The sequence below is a fragment of the Scomber japonicus genome, chromosome 3, assembly GCF_027409825.1.
Source record: "Scomber japonicus isolate fScoJap1 chromosome 3, fScoJap1.pri, whole genome shotgun sequence".
Lineage (NCBI taxonomy): Eukaryota > Metazoa > Chordata > Actinopteri > Scombriformes > Scombridae > Scomber > Scomber japonicus.
In genome coordinates this window covers 24,094,346-24,113,990 of record NC_070580.1, presented here as the reverse complement: position 1 = coordinate 24,113,990, position 19,645 = coordinate 24,094,346, and the positions used below count along the sequence as shown (strand labels likewise).

The 19,645-nt window shown below is 37.0% G+C and overlaps 1 protein-coding gene across 1 annotated transcript; it reads left to right on the top strand.

The window, feature by feature from the left end:
• Positions 1-2,473: 2,473 nt before the first annotated feature.
• soat2 (sterol O-acyltransferase 2) lies at positions 2,474-18,238 on the top strand. The gene is made up of 16 exons (XM_053316361.1): positions 2,474-2,620; positions 4,875-5,016; positions 5,514-5,572; positions 5,814-5,932; positions 6,059-6,112; positions 6,656-6,763; positions 7,636-7,918; positions 10,487-10,562; positions 11,426-11,510; positions 12,070-12,115; positions 12,428-12,557; positions 13,135-13,232; positions 13,993-14,091; positions 14,341-14,476; positions 15,028-15,173; positions 16,426-18,238. The coding sequence occupies exons 2-16, from the start codon at positions 4,938-4,940 to the stop codon at positions 16,480-16,482; spliced, it is 1,575 nt and encodes a 524-aa protein (XP_053172336.1). The 5' UTR covers positions 2,474-2,620; positions 4,875-4,937; the 3' UTR covers positions 16,483-18,238.
• The last annotated feature ends 1,407 nt before the right edge of the window (positions 18,239-19,645 follow it).

Here is a 19,645-nt window from a genome sequence, read left to right as displayed (position 1 = left end):
GTGTGTGTGTGTGTGTGTGTGTGTGTGTAGGGGTGTGTGTGTGTGTGTGTGTGTGTGTGTGAGCATGTCGTTCTACCTTTGAGAGAAACCATTTCAGTTGAAAACCAGCATTGTGAGGACATTTCTGTGTTGTGAGGACATCTATGCCTCACAACTTCAAAGGGTTGGTTTTAAGATTAAGGTTAGCATTGGGTTTACATTCAGTTTATAATAATAACCCAATAATTGGGTTAAGGAATTTAGTTGTGGTGGTGAAGATTAGGGTTAGGGGCTACAGAATGCATTAAAGATGAACGTGTGTGTGTTTTGTGGAGAACAGGAGCTGTCTCTGTTTAACTGGGTTGACTTTTTACGACCTTTTTTGTGACCATCTCTTCTTTTTATATTGAGGCTTAATACAAATGCATGGAGCACTTTATCACATTATTTTCTTCCTTTTTTTTCTTATTATTCTTCCTCTTTTTAAGTCTTTACATGAAGTATTTATTACTTTTTGTAATTGTTCAGGTTGACTTTCTCCAGAGGTTAAAAAATGTCATGAACTTAAAAACTTTACATTATCTCTGAGGTGTGTTTACACAACCTATAGAAACCTGGAGTGGAATGTGAATGACCTCTTTTTTTTTTTTTTTCAACCTGCTGTTAGTCAATGAAACCCATGAAGAAATAACCATTATCCTGACATGCACTATGGTTGTATACAGAACTGTTTGAAGTTAAATGTTTGTCTTACAGTAACCGTAACTGATCTGAAAATATTCTGGCAAAGTAAAAAAATAATATGTGATACTGTAGCCTAAATATGCAGAACAAGAACTATGACAAGAATGATAGAGTGATAAAAAAAAAGACAGAGGCAAAATGTCTGTGTTTGTTTGTACATCTGTGCGTTGGTTGGTTTGTTTATAGCGTGTGATTTAGTGCATGGGGTACTTTCTTCTGTAGCTGCTGAGAAACAGTACTGTTATCTCATGAAAAATCCTTTCAATAAAGATGATACCATGATGCATACCATTATTACACTGTCTTGTCATAACTTTATTACGCCTATTGTATTTGACATGTTAAGCAGTTTCTTCACTTACACATTACCATTTTTAGCACGTAAAAATATACATAAAAAACAAATCAAATGAACAGCTGCCCTGACAACAGAGGCAATGTCATCCCAAGACGATACAAAGCAGAAGCAGTAATGCTAGGCTTAATATTGTTACTTTTGCTCTTGATTTAGTCATTAGACACAATGTTCTAAATATTTAGATTATGTACAATGAGGATAAACTCTGATCTGTGCTGGAACATTTTAGGCATTTTTGGGTTCTTGCATGGCAATACTAATGGGTACATGTTCCAAATTGTTGCCACCCCCCCGAAAAAAAAAAACATGTCGGTTAGAGTTAAAACAGTGAGACAGTGTGACAGTGTGATTCAACCAAAACAAATCGATTAGAGTAACCCAGGACCCAGAGAGGTTGTGCTGCCATGAGGTAGACTTGTTTACCCTTGTTACACCACTGTCTCCTGTTGCTTTGATTTTGTAAATCAATCACACTGTTAGACATTGGTCAAATGACCTTTGCCATCATTCTGTTCTCTCAACGTCATTACGTCATGCGTAACTGCTCTTCCTGTGCTTATTATATCTTTATGAGATCAGCACGTTGTTGTATGACCTACACTAAGTGCTGTCATACTTTCTTATTAGCGTAAAATCCACGTTAGCAGACATGATTGTATCCCCAAATAAGAAAGTTTACAAGTTTTATTTTAATCCGAATGACTGAGACCTTTCAGACACCCAGCATTATTTTGTTACAGTTAATAAGATATTCTTGTGTGTTTTTGTGCATGGCACTGTTCATCAAGCCACCACTTTTGTCCAGACTGAAATATTTCATCAGGTATGGGATTGATTGTTATTACATTTTGGTACAAATCTTCTTCATGACCCCCAGTAGATGAATTCTACTGACTTTGATGATCCCCTGAGTTTTCCTTGTAGCGCCATCTTGAGGTCAACATGTTTGGTTTTGGGTGTCTCAAAAACTATTGAACGGATTAACGTGAAATTTGGTGGAGACAATCATATCTACCTCAAGATGAATAGTAATAACTGATATTCCCATCAGCCTCAGCTGTACTTGTTTAGTGCTAATTGACTATTGTATTGAAATGCATGTTAAAGTGCTGATGTCAGCACTAAGCGTAGCTTTTCCTAAATAAAGTATGAGGAAGTCCTACCATGACTGTAGACTCTCAGTGTTGTTCAGCTAGGCCAAAAAATATACATAAAAATCAATAATAATGCATTTTGTAACAACAGCCCCCTTGAATCCCAGTGAACAGATCCGATTTTATTGTTTTGCTGCATGATCTCATACATCCGCTAGAGGAGGTGTAAAGGGATTGGACAGCAGAGGACTTGGTCTACCCAGAGCCAGCAGCCAAAAGGGCAAAGTGCAAAATAGCAGCAGCGAAAAGGAGAGGACACAGATCACAAGAACTGTGACACAGACTTCTTATAACACTCCATCAACTCTCTCGGTGGGGAAGCATCAGTTGAAACAGAGCCTCTCACCCCATGTGGACCGCTGACTGTGCCAGAGGATAAAAGACTGTGAGTACAAAGCTGACACTGTGACAAATATTTATTGTGAATGTCACCTCCACCTGACACATCTGTGTCTAACATCAGCCACTTTTATGATTTAAAATTTGACAGTTCTTTGGTTCCTACTATCTGCAGTTTTGAACAAATTGTACTTTAAAAGATGTAACAAATACAGAGCAGAATGAACTCAGTGTGATTACTGGAAGTTCTTACTGACATTTCTGAGTTTGTTCTGTAAATGAAGAAACCAAAATGCGTCACAAAGCAATAAATTAGATGTTGCACAGTCATATGTCAGTAATGATAAGATATAGATCAGGACTTGAACTGAAAGGTTTGTTTTGAAATATGACCATAAATGTTGGCTTTATTTTCCGCAGTATTACAAATCTTGAAGATGTGTTCATCATTTGAACATCAATTAAGCTCAGGTTGGCTAATATTCCTCTAAATAAGAGCATCATCTGAAATGCTATCATCAGCATTATTTTAATGATGGTAATACATTTCACAAGCTGTCATTTGGAGGTAACTTTTTAAGATAAGGATGCCATGAAGCTATTAGTCACATCTACTGATCCGAGCCTAATACACCACAAGAATGCTCAATGTTCATATTTAAAACCCTGAAAAACTAAGATAACCTTGTAACTCTACAGCATGATCAAAAATGAAAATCTAAACATATACTGCTATAACTCAGTCACATGTAGACCTTGTAGCTTTCAATTAAAAAAATATTTTTTGTGAGAACGTGGATTGAATTACTGAGTTCAAATGTTCTCTTTAATGAAGAGGGGCCAAAATACATACATGCCTTAAGATGTAGTATAAGAATGATCATACAAGTGCTATTACAATTGCTTTCACATCAGTTCAATACAGGCATGCTTTTCTTTGTCCATATTTGGAATTTCTGACCCCATTTACTGTCAAACATGGCAGTGAGACATAAACCTAAATCCAAATTTCAAAACAATCCATCAAAACCATGATGTGGTGCTGATGTCACAAATGTCGTGTTTGTTCTGATCGTTCCTATAAGATTAATGTAATAATATAATGATAAAAAATCTTGAAAAATTTAAATGTTATAGAAAAGGTTAAACATTAATGCAAATTATTTGGTATTCTTAAAATCTATTTATCAATTATGATTCCCATAACAAACAGCAACATTCAATAAATCTTATACTTAAAGATAATAAGACATTTTAACCAAAGTTAGACAAGCTGAAAGTGGCAAAGTAAAAAGGAGCACAAGCCGATAAGTTCGACATGACTAAACATGATTCCTCATCTTCAGTTTGCTGTAAAAATGACTCTACAAAGATGCATTACATAAGGGTTCATCTGCTCAGAAACAAAACATGGTCTTTTTCTCTGCCATCACATGTGTTGCAACCACATAATGTATGATCTGTCTTCTCATCAGTGCAAATTTCAGTGACATTTCTCTTGAGGAGTGATCAAAACACATGGATTAGAAAATGAGGTCACTCATTGTCTTTCCCCTCCTCCATGGAAGTCTATTTCACATAGCTTCTCCTTCAGTCTTCTGTCTGTAGTGAACTTCCACTGGGGACATAGTTTATCATTTGTTTACATTGTTTAGCTTAAACTGCAATGACTGCAGATAACACTCTTGTTATGGAAACTAACAGTAGGTAACCACTGTTCAAAACCCTTGACCTATATGTTTTTGCTTTCAGACCAGGAGTTTGTACATGTTTTCAGTTTGGTATTCACATGATGAAGCTCACCTCCTTTGCACGGAGGCTCATCATGAATATTAATTCATTTTAGGATGAGGCAACCTTTCAGCAATGGGCCTGTGACCTAATTTAATCTCTCAATTTATAGTTGTAAGATCCTCAGTGCAACATTGTCAAACTTCAGCAAAGGATCAATAGTTATTTCTGCACTGCTCACTAAAGGTTGAAGCCTACAAGCATGTTGCACCCTTGTTCTACCTTTCAGTGGGAAAAAACTTAATTTGACATCAGTTATTGGGGTGCTTCAGTTCAAAGAAAGAAGTGCAGTATCTGATTTCTGTTCTGAGAAATCTAATGTGGATTTACCTCAGATTAAGAATTGAAACTGAACCATGTGTGTATCCTAATTTTTCTGAGTAAGGTCAAAAAGCTCTACTAGTGCTTTGAGGGTCTCCCAACTTGACACATAACGACACATTTCCATCATTTAACCTCAGGGAAGCAACAGTGTGTCTAAAACTAATCTGCAACTATGATATGCACAGGATCCTCCAGCTGACTTCCAGTACGTATAGCCCTAAGTGTTGTGGCCAGGGTCAGTGGTTACCATGACGACTGAAGAGAAACCGAATGGAGTGCGGCAAAGAAACATCAAGACCCGTACATCAGATGAGATCTCCAGTCACAGTATGCATAATAATATATTTACATACTCCCCCATACATAGAAAATATTCTATGTAGTGTTATTGTGTTGTATTGTTTTGTTGGAAGTAAATGCATATTTTCTTGTTCTTTTTATTTGTATGATTACTTACAGACTGAGGCAGATTTCAATTTCAATGTATATTTTATTAGAAAGGGGAAAGCAAGAAGAACAAAAAGCATTTACAAAATCCTACTGTACTATTACAAAACCCTTTAAAGCTCATTGAACTCAAGCTCATTTTAAGCATGGTTACTTCATGGTCCTAAAATAAGATTTTCTTTCACTTTCTACATGTAGAAATACTTATGTACTTAAATATGTGCAACATATGGGATTCTTCTAACATCTGTTCCACTATTTATTTCTCCACCTTTTCTCCCTATTTATGCACTGAATAACCTGTTTTACGTGCCATGTGTGCAGCATACTTTACTCACCGTTGACTGATTTAGGCAAGTATGTTCTTTTCTCCGCAGCTGGGAGTCATAATAATGCACAGGAAGAAGACGAGAGACAGTGGCAGAAACATGCACAGGTAACTCACTCCCAGCCAGGCCAACAGTCCCTCAGAAATGTTGCCCCTCATCTGTCTTACTCATTTGAAAAGAGCAAATACAGAAGTTAAGGCTGCTCAGAGTAAACATGATCCAGCATAAAGTGATACATAACACTGTGCATATTATAGGAAGCTACATGTACATGGGATGTGGAGTGAATAATAAACATATAGTTGAGAAAATTAAAAATGTTTTTTTTCTGCATTTGTCCTCCTGTAGAGAGTGAAGGAGAAAATCATGGAGCAGGTCCAGGATCAGCTCGGTGATATTCTGGACAAAACTATGACTTTCACTGAATTCCAGCCAACAGTTAATGGAAAGGCGACAAAAAAATCTAGGTGAGGAGCAGAGGAAGAGAACTTTCTTTTCACACTGCTTACTTGTTAAGTGGATGCATTTGTATCACTTACTACTGTAAATGACTTAACTGCTGTATGTCTTTTTTCCTGTGCATTTTGTTTTAGATCTCACAAGATGGATGATGGCAAAGTGTTCATGGACAGGGCATCACTGCTGGAGTGAGTATGACAGACTGACGGTCTGTTTCTAAGTTTGGCAACACACACAGTGAGGTGCAGACCAGTGTGGAAGTCAGTACAAGGTCATCAACATTAAATCAATATACTCCAACATAAAATGACATAAAACCAAAAATGTGTATTTATTAAAGCCAATATTGAATGTTCTGTATTTATTTTATAATTATTTTATTTTTTATTTATCATAATACATATTTCTCTTGTTAAGTCCCCTAAAAACTGCCTCATATACCATTCTGATACCTGAGAAATCATGAATGTTTTCTGAAATTGAAGAACATTTTAAAGAAAGACTGGCATTATAACAAAGATCAGTATTTATGTGGTCCACATATACATGTAGCAGTTTATACAGAAACAGATCATTCACATAAACCCACCATCATGTTTGTAGGTGTGTTTATTCTAGCTCCATAAACATTAAGTATGAATACAGATGAGCCCAGAAATAGAACGTTGAGCCGCTTTTACTGTATGAGAGAATTTGTTAATCCTGTCTCTGTGTTTCCTCCTCTTCATCAGTGAACTGTTTGAGATCAGCCACATCAGGACCATCTACCACATGTTCATCGCCGTGCTCCTCATCTTCTGCCTGAGCACGCTAGCTGTCGACTACATTGACCAGGGCAGGTGTGTGTGAGATGTGTGCATTTCCCTGTGGAGTCTTATATGTTTACAGCAGTGACAGGTCTCAAACTTTACGACCCTGAACGAACCAAGTCTAATAGAAACTCAATTACCTTGAAGCCTTAAAAAAACTTCTTACTCACTTCTTATCTTTTTTTCTCCAGCTAAACCTTCTTGTGTCCCTCCCTCTATTCCCCCATCCCTCTCGCCATCCCTCCCTGCCTGTCTGCTCTTCTGGCAGGAGAAAGATAGAGCAATCAATCCCTCTGAGTATTTCTGCTGTTGCTTTGGGCAGTTCAGTAATGATTTGGTTGCTGTTTACAGTTGGAGGCTTCTAAGTTTAATTCTTACATTTCTCACTGGAATAAGTGCTAGCAGGCAATTCCATTGTGTGCAAATGATTCCACATATCTGCCCTCAGTTAACATTGATGGGTAAATCAATGGAAGAAATAATGACCCTTGCAATTGGCCCTGATGAATTTTAAACAAATCCTTCAACATGCACCAATGAGTGGGTATTTACATCTATTATCACCGGAGGCGTCAGCTCAAATAGGAGAAAGTAATTGGAGCAATGAGTTTCAGTATGCCTGCACATTTATTAAAGCCATTCATGCTTTAATATGATTTTTTTTAATGGTCACTTTAACTTGCACAGAACAAAGTGGCTGGGTTTTAAATAATGTTATACACATACAATTACCACCCACTGGCTTCTACAGTACTTTGTTGATTTTCCAACATCTGCCTTAAATCAGAGACTAAAAACAGCATTTTTATGACTTTTTCTTGTCTTTATGCAATACTCTGTATGTACTTTATGTAGCGTCCTTTTATCCAGCTGACCACTTTAATTTTGTTCCTAAATTTCAGGTTGGTCCTGGAGTTTGACCTGTTCTTCTACGCTTTTGGGAAACTGGGCACTGTCACCTGGGTGTGGATGCTTATGTTTTCTTACACTCTGCTGGTTCCCTACTACACTGTGGTGTCTTGGGGGTCAATGTATCACATCTTCCCTTCCAAGTTGGGGCTGTCCCTGGGGACAGGTCTATTGCTGTCTGCCATACAGACCTGTGTGCTGGGATTTTTCCCCATCTATGTGGTCATACACTACCAACTGCCACCAGCTTCACGGTTTATTGTTATATTGGAGCAGGTGAGTGTTTGTGTGTGTGTTTCAAGAATAAACATAGTGAAGCTTTTACTGGGCCCATAAGTAAATTTCAAGTAGCAATTGTATTATGAGTTCATTCATTTATAAAGATTGTTCTTTGTAAATGCTATAAGTGCTAAAATGTTGCCCCCCCCCCACAGGACATTTCAATGTAAATGCCATCCACAATATTGTATGCTTGCCATTTTAAACTTATCACACATATAACGAATCAGGATACAATAAGTAACAAGAAATTCCAGTACAGAATTGCACAGATGATTTTTTTGTGGTCATTTATTAACAGTGCTGGCTTTATGAAAAGTGTCAATTTGAGTACATAAAGTATCTTGGTTACAATCATTTAATACCCTAATTTGAGTGATCCTTATCAATATATTGTTTAAACTTTCACATACCAATATTGGCCCCAAAAACTGAGTATCAGTCAGTATGTCATCCACACCAAACAGTAGAACCATGTAGAGGTGAGTTGATAAACTAGTCAGAAATAATATCAGTGAACAGAATAAAACAAAATAGATGACACATGCACACACTGAGATGAACTAAAAAGCACAAAGAACTAAAAATAGTCTGAAAAGATACCTAAACATAAATAAGTGTCAAAACATGTTCACCCTTGCTATTCATGAGGTTTTAAAAAAACTGCAGAAGTTGAGGTGTTCTTTTATGACAGTCATACTGTCAGCACCTCCTAATCCTTTAGCAGCGCCACTTGAGGAGACAAAGTATTGTTGGCAGTTAGGCTGACTTCAAAGAACACAGAGAATGCAAACGTAAATTTCCCCTGAGTCTCAGTGCACTTTCATAATAAAGATGAGATGTGTTATTTAGATGCATCAAACTAAAAACAAGGTGGAGTGTTACTCTATGTATTGTAGCCTATTCACTTGTAAATAGTTGCAATGGACACATGAATTCATAATTTCAGGAAGAAATTTCATATTCATACAGTTTGAATTACTGGAAAATACTTTGCTCTTTGAGGAAACTCTCAACGAATCTAAGCAGCAATAACAATTCTGCAAAAAACAAAACAAAACAACAACAATACAAAGAACTCCCCATTGAAACACACCTGTACAGAGTCAGAGCTTAGCTGAGATAACAATACCAAACAAGGAGGTTTATTGTTGTAGAAGATGGGACAGCAAGCAGAGTAAGCATAGGAAATTAGCAGAGTAAAAGTGAGAACGCACAGTTGATAAAAGCAGCTGAGTACTCTTATATGTATGTGATTGGATGTTACTAGTCAGCTGGTAGTCAAACAGTTGATACATTAATGAGTCAGTGATACAGAGCGAGAATGAGACAGTTAATGTAGAGCAGCTCATGTGAGCACTTCACTGCTCTATGTGAACTAACAGAAGGCTTCATGTGTGATCACTGGGAATAGCAGCTATACACACTCCACAATTTGTCATTCAAAATTACATTTTTCACACAAGCAGAGCATTAGTTCTTGCAGTTCCAGCAGCTTTCCTCCTGAAAAAATTAGGTTTTCAGGTTTGGTGTCACATATATTTCAATAACTCCTGCAGAACAATTAATGTGATTTTTATTGCAATGTGAACTGCTGCTGAGCATGAAATCAAACCGACAGAATAAAACCCAGGCAAAAAAAAATTGTTATTAGAAACAACCTCTACAGAAAAAAAAGCCTGCACTGTAGATAACAGTATTTTTATTGGTAATCCAAATGTTAAATGCAGCCATTCATTGCCACCAGCAGAACATTGTAATAAGGAAAGCAGGGATGGGAGCTTTCCAAGTGGAAAGCCATCAAAGAGACAGCAGATCTCAGTGTAGCCAACAGTTGTACACCATGGACACATGCTGTAATACCTTCTCATCCTCTTTATTATACTGGCCCCAGTCTCCCAAAACCGTCTTAGTACTTAGATCATTTCAGCTCCATTCGATGGACTGAGATAATCTCAGTGCTTAGATACACTTGGGAAAGCCAGTCCCAATCCTCATTGTACCCTGGTCCAATCAGTCTATTTGTAACTCTGAGACTATTTATCACTGTTTGATATAGATGTTAATGCACAAATGAAATGTAAATGTTACATTTATTGAATTGCTAAAAAAAAGAAAGATAAACCAGTTCTGTAGTTGAGTCAGTCTGTCCTGTCATACATTTCCCTTTAGTTGTACTTCATCTTGATTCATTACAGAAGATATAACTGTAACTCAAATAAACAATATATTGGGGTGCGCAGGTGGTCAAGTGGTTAGAGCACATGCCACATATGCAGCCGACCCCAGTTCTGGCCGGAGGTCCTTTGTTGCATGTCAGACCCCCCTCTCTCTCCCATGTTTTCTGTCTGTCCACTGTTGAATAAAGGTGTATGTGCAGAAAAAAATCATATATCAATGATATATATAAACCATATAGCATTGGAAACAAAGGATGAAGCCATAAAATTGTTTTGCTTCAGACACTTTGATGATTCATGTAATTAAGAGACAATATAGATGCTCTTAATACTGATACATCATGTCTCACTTCACGTTATAACTGCAGATATGATTGTCTTCCAGATTCGATTCCTGATGAAGAGCTACTCATTCATGAGAGAAACTGCTCCTGTTATTATGAAGAATAAGCCAACGGAAGGTACTGTATTGATTTATTTTGATGTCAGGTGTGTTTATTCCTCAGGCAATATCATTACTCACGGCATTGCTCCGAGACACTGGAGAAAAATGACTGAAACAGAACTCAGCAGGATACTGCATTATGATTCATGCTGAAGTTAAAAATAACAATATATACCCTCACATACAAGTATATACATCCCATGGGGTAAGAGGACTGTAAAGGTATGTAAGTAGGAGATAAAGTTAGGAAACTAATGTTTCTCTAATGTTTCTCTAGCCTTTGCCAGTGAATTCTCATGGTAATGAACTTTAATACTGACTCTATGCAGTGTCAATACCTCCAATTGACATAATCCTGGGTAAAACAGTAAAACTAACAAAAAGAAGTATAGAAGTTTCTGCATGTCTCAGTTTGAATGTGGATTTGAAAATAAGCTCCTTGTTTAACACAGATTTTCAAAAAACAGCACTCTTTCACCATAAAAAAACTGTCTTCAGTGATGGTAAGTTGCTAAAGCTTGACTGAAATACAGCAAATAATATATAAAAAGAGATTAGAAGCTTTAAGGCTGACAATTTCACATAATGTCTTAATGATTTTGTAATAAGCCTACTAGTTTCACGTTAAAGACAGCCATTAGTTTACAGGTTCCTACTTTAAGGCACAGTGAAGCTTTAGAAAACACAAATGAAACTGTTTAATGGCGGCTATTATGTCACATAATGAAACACAAAGCTTGTTGGAGCCACAGACCTTTGAAATAAAAGAAACCTGTGACTGTTAAAAGCTTTTTCATCACCAGGTCTAAGAATTTAAAACTGGACCAATCACATTTACCAATAAATTGTTGTGTTATTGTTTTTTGTTGTTTTTTTCAGGAGAGAATCCCAAATTCCCTACACTTTCCAGTTATCTCTACTTCCTTTTCTGTCCAACTCTCATCTACAGAGAATCATATCCCCGGTAAGATACATTTTTTACTGTTCCCTCAATCCCTTTTACTCATCCTGCGCTCTGCTCCTATAATTAGTGAAATGATGTGAATACAAATGACAGCTGAATGTCATATTTATCTTTACAGCGTAAACTCTTGGTACAACAATTTGAAGCTAAGTAGTGGTTGGGATTTGTCATTAACTGCAGCTTCAAAACCCACCAGAATGACAAATGAAAATCTATATTAAAGGAGAGAACCTGAAAAACAGAGAGAGAGAGAGAGAGAGAGAGAGAGAGAGAGAGAGAGAGAGAGAGAGAGAGAGAGAGAGAGAGAGAGAGAGAGAGAGAGAGAGAGAGAGAGAGAGAGAGAGAGAGAGATTAATTTAAAAGCAATCATGTCCAATTAGAGAGATAGGAGATGGGATCTGGAGTCTATAATTTAGGATGACAAAGTATGTCTATATATAGTCATGCCAACAGGCAGTGTGAGGCAACCTGACATAAAGAAAAGGACACACAACAGACACAATGTACAGTACTACAGTATGCATTTCTGAAGTAGTTGTATTCTGTCTGTTCTTTGTAGGAATAGCCACATAAGATGGAATTATGTTGGCGTTACTCTTGGCATGGTAAGACGAAACTCTGCGAGATGTTTTCATTTTCACTTACACATTTAATCATCTTTGAGTTGGAATACATAATACAACATGCTAAGCAGGACTTTGTGGGGTTACTGGCTTAGGAGAGATTGTCCCTGTGTCACACTGTGAAGCAAGTGCTTAATAGCTTTAGTCTTTGACATCATACTGTACATCAGTATCTTCAAATATCTAGTGCTGATTCTCAATATGTGTGTTCTCTATATTGGGTGTTTTTCTTTCTTAAGGGTGTCATTGTAACTTTTCTTATATTTCTTATATTTCTTTATGTTTCATTTGCAGATCTTGGGCTGCTTGTTTTACAGCTACTTCATCCTGGTGCGACTTTGTGTGCCCTTCTTCAAAAATGAGACCAACCAGCCTTTTAGTAAACGGACATTTGTTCTGGCTGTGTTCAACTCAATACTACCAGGTATTCTCTATCAGCCAAAAAGCATGAACTCACACATACACACACACACACACACACACACACACACACACACACATACAACCACAGTACAAAGTTGCACAATATTATTAATAGTGGCAATATTAGAAAGAAGTTGCATGTAAAGCAAACATATAAAGTCAAATTCACCTGTGACTGCATTGTAGTACTATAACTTCTGCTTATAATCTCTATTTTCTGTCCTCTGAGAGAGTCAGTACTGGTTAATATATTACTCTCAATCCAAATGGAGGAAACAGTCTCCAGTTTTTAAGTGATAAGATTAAATATGCTATTATGCAATCAGACCAGGTACTCAAAGACTGGCATGTTTATTACTCTCTTTAAGTGAATAGCTGTTTGAGTAACTGCCGATATAAAAGCATCAGTGTCAACTTACAATTCTTATGAGGAAGCTGGGAGCAATGCCCAGAATCGAAGTGTTTCTTATAACCCCTCTTCTCTCTCGGTCTGTGTGTGTGTGTGTGTGTGTGTGTGTGTGTGTGTGTGTGTGTGTGTGTGTGTGTGTGTGTGTGTGTGTGTGTGTTGTGTGTCACAGGTATAATGTTCCTTCTGTTGTGTTTCTTTGCCTTCCTGCACTGCTGGCTGAACCTCTTTGGGGAGCTGCTGCGTTTTGCTGACAGAATGTTCTACAAGGTACGGCTGCTTTTGTGTGGCATCACCTCCCACGTGAATCATTATTTTCAGACATGCTTGCTTTTCCAGGTGGGAAATTTATGATTACTGTCAAGGGAAATTAGAGCATTGTGTCCCACAACAGTTTGAAATAATCAAATACTACTGGTACAATTTGTTCTTGAAACTAAACTCTGACTTAGACTGTGTCTGAAAATACCTGCCTACCCTCTCTGTTGTCCACTTCCCCTCTTATTGTGTGATCATGTGACTTTCTGCCATAACTGAGAATGTACACAATGCATGCTTATACATAAGCATTTGGATATACTCTTATTGGCTGACTGATTTAGGTCTAAGTCATTCTGAAGTAAAGATCCATCTTGTAATGCTGCTGTATGTGAACCAAAAGTCAAACAATGTGCACTGTACAGAACTATTTTTGAATTTATTTTTCCATACACACAGATCAGCATCATGTGTTAGCCAAAAACCTCATTTCAACTTCTGTCTTTTGGCCAAATCTTAAAGCTACAGACGTACATTACAGGAAATGTTCCATTTGTTAATACCTCTCTCATGTCTGTACATTACAGCCAGGAGGCAATTACCTTAGCTTGTATAAACAAATAATATGGCACATCTCATTTGTTTAATCTATACACTAACAATCTGACGTTTTGTTTTGTAGTTTTGAAAATGGATGAATGAATTCAGGCCCCTAAACTCTTTTTATTTTTATCCACACACATGCTAATTTAATTATCCTCTTTTTTTCCAGGACTGGTGGAACTCAACATCTTTTGCCAACTATTATCGTACCTGGAATGTGGTGGTTCACGACTGGCTTTATTACTATGGATACAGAGACTTCCTCTGGGTGAGCTGAACATCATACAGTACAGCAAACCAAAATTAAATACAGTTGATAAATAAATAACAACTACAAACAAAATGTAAATGTCATATTATAGTTCTGTCTGCATGTGCAAAGCAGAGTGTCACATGGTGAAGCGTGTATACTTGTCTTAAAATCCATCCCGTAATTCTAGTGACACAGATTCTCCTCTGAACGAGCCTGACCCCTGAACTTTGAGTCTTTCTCTGTTTCGTTCTCTGATCCCTGCAGCTGTCGAAAAGGAAATTCCGAACAGCTGCCATGCTCTCCGTGTTCATCGTCTCTGCTGTGGTCCATGAGTACGCCTTGGCCATGGGCTTCGGCTTCTTCTATCCTGTCATGTTTTTCCTCTTTGCAGTCATTGGAGGTGAGGGATATACTCATTATTCAGGGAATTATTTTCATAACAGAAATGATTGCCATTCTATGCTCTAACATGGTTGCTATGACATGAAAATATAAAAAAGGAAACATTAAATTGAGAAAAGAACAAGAAAGAAAATATTCAGTGCCTACAGTGCATCATTACCATTGCTGAATTCTAAGCAGCGCTTCTGAATTGTACGTCCATAGCTTGTTAAAAATATGTAAATTTCCCCTTTTTACTTCCTGGACTCTGCCTTCAAGCCTTCAAAGTTAAAATCTGTAATTATTCACTCTAACAGACATCCATTTGGTGTTTTCAGGGGAGTGCTCTCATTATATTTCAAGAAACATGTGCATTGTGTCCTTGTCCTTTGCAACTCAAAGTTGTCATTTGCCAAAATGTGTTCATTTGTACTGTTTGTCCCTTACTAATGTCCTACACAAATAAAGTGTTACTGTTTAGCTACAGATAATTTCCCCCACCCACCCAAAAAAATAGACAACATCAACAACAACAACAACATCCACTCATATCATGTTGTCCTCTTTTAGTGGTGTTCAACTTTACCATGAACGACAAGCGGCAGAGCCCTGTCTTCAATGTCATCATGTGGGCGTGTCTCTTCCTCGGTCAGGGCGTCCAGGTGTGTCTGTACTGCCAGGAGTGGTACGCACAGATACACTGTCCTCGTACAGGGGTAAGTACTCCACCAACATACACTCAGCAGGTGGTGAAAAGGCCACAAGGAGCAATACCATAGGAGGCCCTGTGCTGATTAAATTAGAATCTTTATAGATAGATACCATTTCAGCTCTAAAAAAATAAGTTTACTTTTTATCTGCCTAGACCTTTTTATAAATGCTGTTTCATATTATTTAATGTAGAATCAATGGGATTCTTCCTCTGAGAGATTTATTAAGCTGTTTGAAAGTCTAAACACCTGTCCCACTGGACTGATGTTTAAATGCATTGAGAAGATGCAACAGAATGGAGTGATGAGGCAAAAAGTTGTGCATAACTAAACAAGATCAAAAACCTTTCCTTTAAATAGACGGAGCTACAGATACATAAGTAGACACTATGTGACTGTTGTGGATTTCAAACTGTTCAGTGTGTGTTTGTACACATCACTACAATTACATCATTAGACAGTAGACAGATAAACTTTAAATACAATTGACACTAAGACTAGAATAAAACACGAGAAAAAAACTCACATATACGACATAACTAGATTACACAACCCTGGTGCTCGAATTGGACGTCACACAGACGTCAGTAACCAGATGAGTGTGTCTGTTGAACAAATAACTGCTTTCACTCTTTCATTATCCTGGCTTTGTCATCTCAGCACTCATTCATGAGCATCTGTTACTACATACTGTATGTACATGTACAATGTGCATAAATGTGTTATTAAAGAGATAACACACCCAGAACACACCCCACTGATACACATAACCCCATACTGTAGTAGTTTTTGTGTAAATCTGACATGTATTTAACCCTTAAAGAGCCCACTTCAACTTCAAGCATTTGATGAAGTCACAGATGTGGGGGAAGGATTTTCATGACAGATGGGCACAGATGTACTTAACATTCTTACTCTACTACTCACTCTACTATGAACTACGCCATCTCTGTGTATGCCAAGCTAAATCCAGTGTTGTCACACACACACATGCACACACACACACATGCATACACGTGCGCGCACACACACACACACACACACACACACACACACACACACACACACACAATGACTTAAGACAGACCTGTTTTAGCCTGCTAAAAATAGAAGTGACATCTGCAAAATTAGATTATTTGACAATAAATGATGATAATATATAATATGTAAAAGGATTAAAGATAATGTTACTAGAAGGAGGAGGAGGAAGAGGTGAGCTGTATGAATATTTAGACAAACTCTGACTGTTTCCTAACAGAATAGTTTCTGGGAGCTGGTGACACCTCGCTCCTGGTCCTGCAGCATCCAGAGATAAAGCTGCTGACAGCTGATTATTTTCCTGAGCTGGAGGGATGAATGAAGAAAGGATGGAAGAATGCAAAGAAATTGAGTCATGATGAGCTAAATGTGATGGGTATGACACCATGAAACACATGTAAATATATGATATTTTCTATTTTCAGTGTGTAAAGAAGTTGTGGGTCAAGATGTGACTGTCACTTTTACCTTTATGTTGTTATTTAGATGTGGCGTTACTTTTGATCGCCACTGGATTATTCCAATTTATCATTGCACTAATAGTGTTGAAAAGTGTTTCATTTTGTTTTTTATTATGAAGTGCTTATAGAATATGATTCTGTAAGCAAACAGTTTTACCTTAATTAATAGGTAGACCTTTTATTGAAAATGAAAAGTGTTTATCAAATGCAAAGTTGTGTGAAAATGGATTAAACAGATATGAGATATGTGTCAATTAGCCAGCTTTAGAGGCACTGATATGCAAATTCTTCACCTTTAGAGACAGTGTATCTAACTGTTTCCCTCTGCCTCCAGACTTTATGCTAAGCTAGGCTAATTGCCTAAGAGCTCAATCTCCAAAATAATGTGCAGGGGGAAAAATATTTACTGTTTATATTTTTTACAAGCAGTAAGAAATCTTAATTTCTTTAATTCCTTGAATGTGATTCTTTATATTATTAAATATATATAACGTTCCACTCAATTGTTTTTTTCTTTTCATTCCTTCAGTTGGATGTGTGAGCTTCACTGTGCAGAATGATGTATGTGCAGAATTTGAAACTAGAAGACCAGTTTAGAACCAGTCGTAGTCGTAGAATTTACACAAATATAATGTGGAAATTTGAAAACAGACCTTTTATTTTTATTATTTTTATATGGACTTTGTATTTATGTATTCATCCATTCTGGCATTTTTAATGAGGGGAAAAGGAGTTCATTTTTGTTGATTTTAACCTGATAACTGAACTTTTTGTGTGTGGAAAAACCGTACCAGACAGAAATTATTATTCAAGTAGAGCATTTTATCTACATCTTAAAACATGTCTTGAGGGGATCTTTAAATTATATATGAAACGCTCTCAAGAAGAAAGAATTATTGTAGACTTTAAATAAAATGTATAAATGCTTCTTCTTTTTTTCTTTTTTTAACTTCTGCTGTATTTATATTAAAGCAAGACATTGTTACAAAACACAAAAGGGAAGTGATTTTATTTTTGCCTGTTAACAGAATATTGTCTTTGATTTTTACTGTTTGTTAGATGTAGAAAACAGTTCACACAGGACAGGCCAAATCAATGACAGTTTAAAACAAGTGTTGCCACAGTGTTTGCTGCACGTTAAATCCTGCCTCGTTGACATACAGCCATCAGGGATTGGTGGAGAGAGCAGGTATGTTAACCAACCAAGCAGCACAGCTTCTTATCAGTCAGCCACAAAGCCTGTGTGTCTGCCTGCCACGTCCCTCTGAAGTCATACAGGAAGAGGAGGATTAAAATGGGTACAGTATTTGCATTAGTGATGTAATGCACTGTAAACTGATATACTGCAATACTATAGAAGCTCAGAGTGGCACAGCAGGCGACAGTGTCAACTGTAACATGAACTATATTTGTAGTTGCTTTTGACATGTCAGATCAAATGTTCTGTTTGAATTAATCTATGTCTTATATCTTAAAAGGTTTGTTTGACATCCTTTTTATTAGCTTTCTTTTGAGCACATCAGAGGAGCTGTCACATACATTATTTATTTGGTGGATGCAGTTGTCAGCCATTAATAAGCCAACTTCATTTCCTCCATACAGCTGATTCAATTTGAGATTATGTCTGCAGGGATATTTTTATGAGAGGGGGAAAGGACTTTTGGAAAAATTAAAAACCCTCCACATTGCTTAATCCCCTCACATTTAACCAGTATTAACAGAGGTTTTTGGGCCACTTTGGTGCAGCAGAACAAGCTGAAAACTCTACACTGCCATGTTATCGCCCTACAGTATGAAGTTGTTAAAGCAAATATCTTTAGCAGACAGTTATAGACAGTTATAGACAGTCTATGAACACATCAGGAGTCATGTTTCTAGCCAGCTTGTGAAGCATTCACTCTCCTGGCTATGTTTTGGTCTCCTTTAACTTCTGAGGGAAATACAGTATTTGGCTCTTGAGCTGCTAAATGATCCACTATATTCACCAGTTAATAGTGTTTTTCCATCACTGAATTTACAACTATAGGTTTTGCTCTTGTTTCCATTGTCCTCTACCTGCTTTGAAATTCCTATGGGAGGCTTCAAGTTACAGGTGGTTAGGCTCCCGCAATGGAAAAGAGCAATTAGTCTCCAACCTTGTCGTCTGCCATGTGGTGCTAGTCAGGTACTGTACAATTGGTTTGTCAGATCTTTCTTGCTGAAATCAGTTGCCCACTGTCTTTCTTAGCCTATATGATTGGAAACAAGGATGATGAGAGCAATGAGAGTGAACCTACAGTAGACAGTTGATCTGCAGTATGCAAAACCAAAACAAAGAGCTGAAAGTCACTAAAATGTTTCATGGAAACAAATCTTTTGCTCCTCCTTAGCCTACCTGTGTACTTTTGTTAACTAAGCACTGAATGGTGAAAGCAGGTAAGGAAACTAAATCCTGGATCCATTCATTTTGATGTACAGCTTTATGTGTTTTGTTATCTATATAAAACAGTCACCATGTGATGCAAGACCAACTTCAGAGAAATCTGACAATAAAGTAAAATCAAATCAAATGACGCTGAGGGCAACTGTAGAGCGAAGTGATAATTCTCTGTGGGTTATTTTATTATTTCCTTATTATATATTTTCTTATATTTTTATTAATATATTATCACCTTTATTTGGGTATTTTTACATTTTTATCCTACCTCTGGTGTTTACTCATTGCATATTCATGAGTTATGATCATGTTTCTTCAGTTCCTGTTTTTATTGATTTTTGTTTGTTTGTTGTTTGACTATGTAAAGCACTTTGTTTTACATTACGATGTATGAAAAGTTTGATTGACCGATTGATAGATTTGTCATCTGAGCGACTACTTTCTCTTTACACATTTGATCATTTGATAGTTTTTAATACAAAACATTATTATTGTAACTTTATTTTAGTTTTGCTAATGCTTAACTGATGTAATGTCAAAATCATTTGTTGGTATGGTTGGTA

Coding starts and splice junctions, on each gene's coding strand:
- soat2 (XM_053316361.1), top strand. CDS start 4,938: ATGACGACTGAAGAGAAACCGAATGGAGTGCGGCAAAGAAACATCAAG. Junction 6,113..6,655: donor GACAGGGCATCACTGCTGGA/GTGAGTATGACA, acceptor CCTCTTCATCAG/TGAACTGTTTGAGATCAGCC. Junction 7,919..10,486: donor TTATTGTTATATTGGAGCAG/GTGAGTGTTTGT, acceptor ATTGTCTTCCAG/ATTCGATTCCTGATGAAGAG.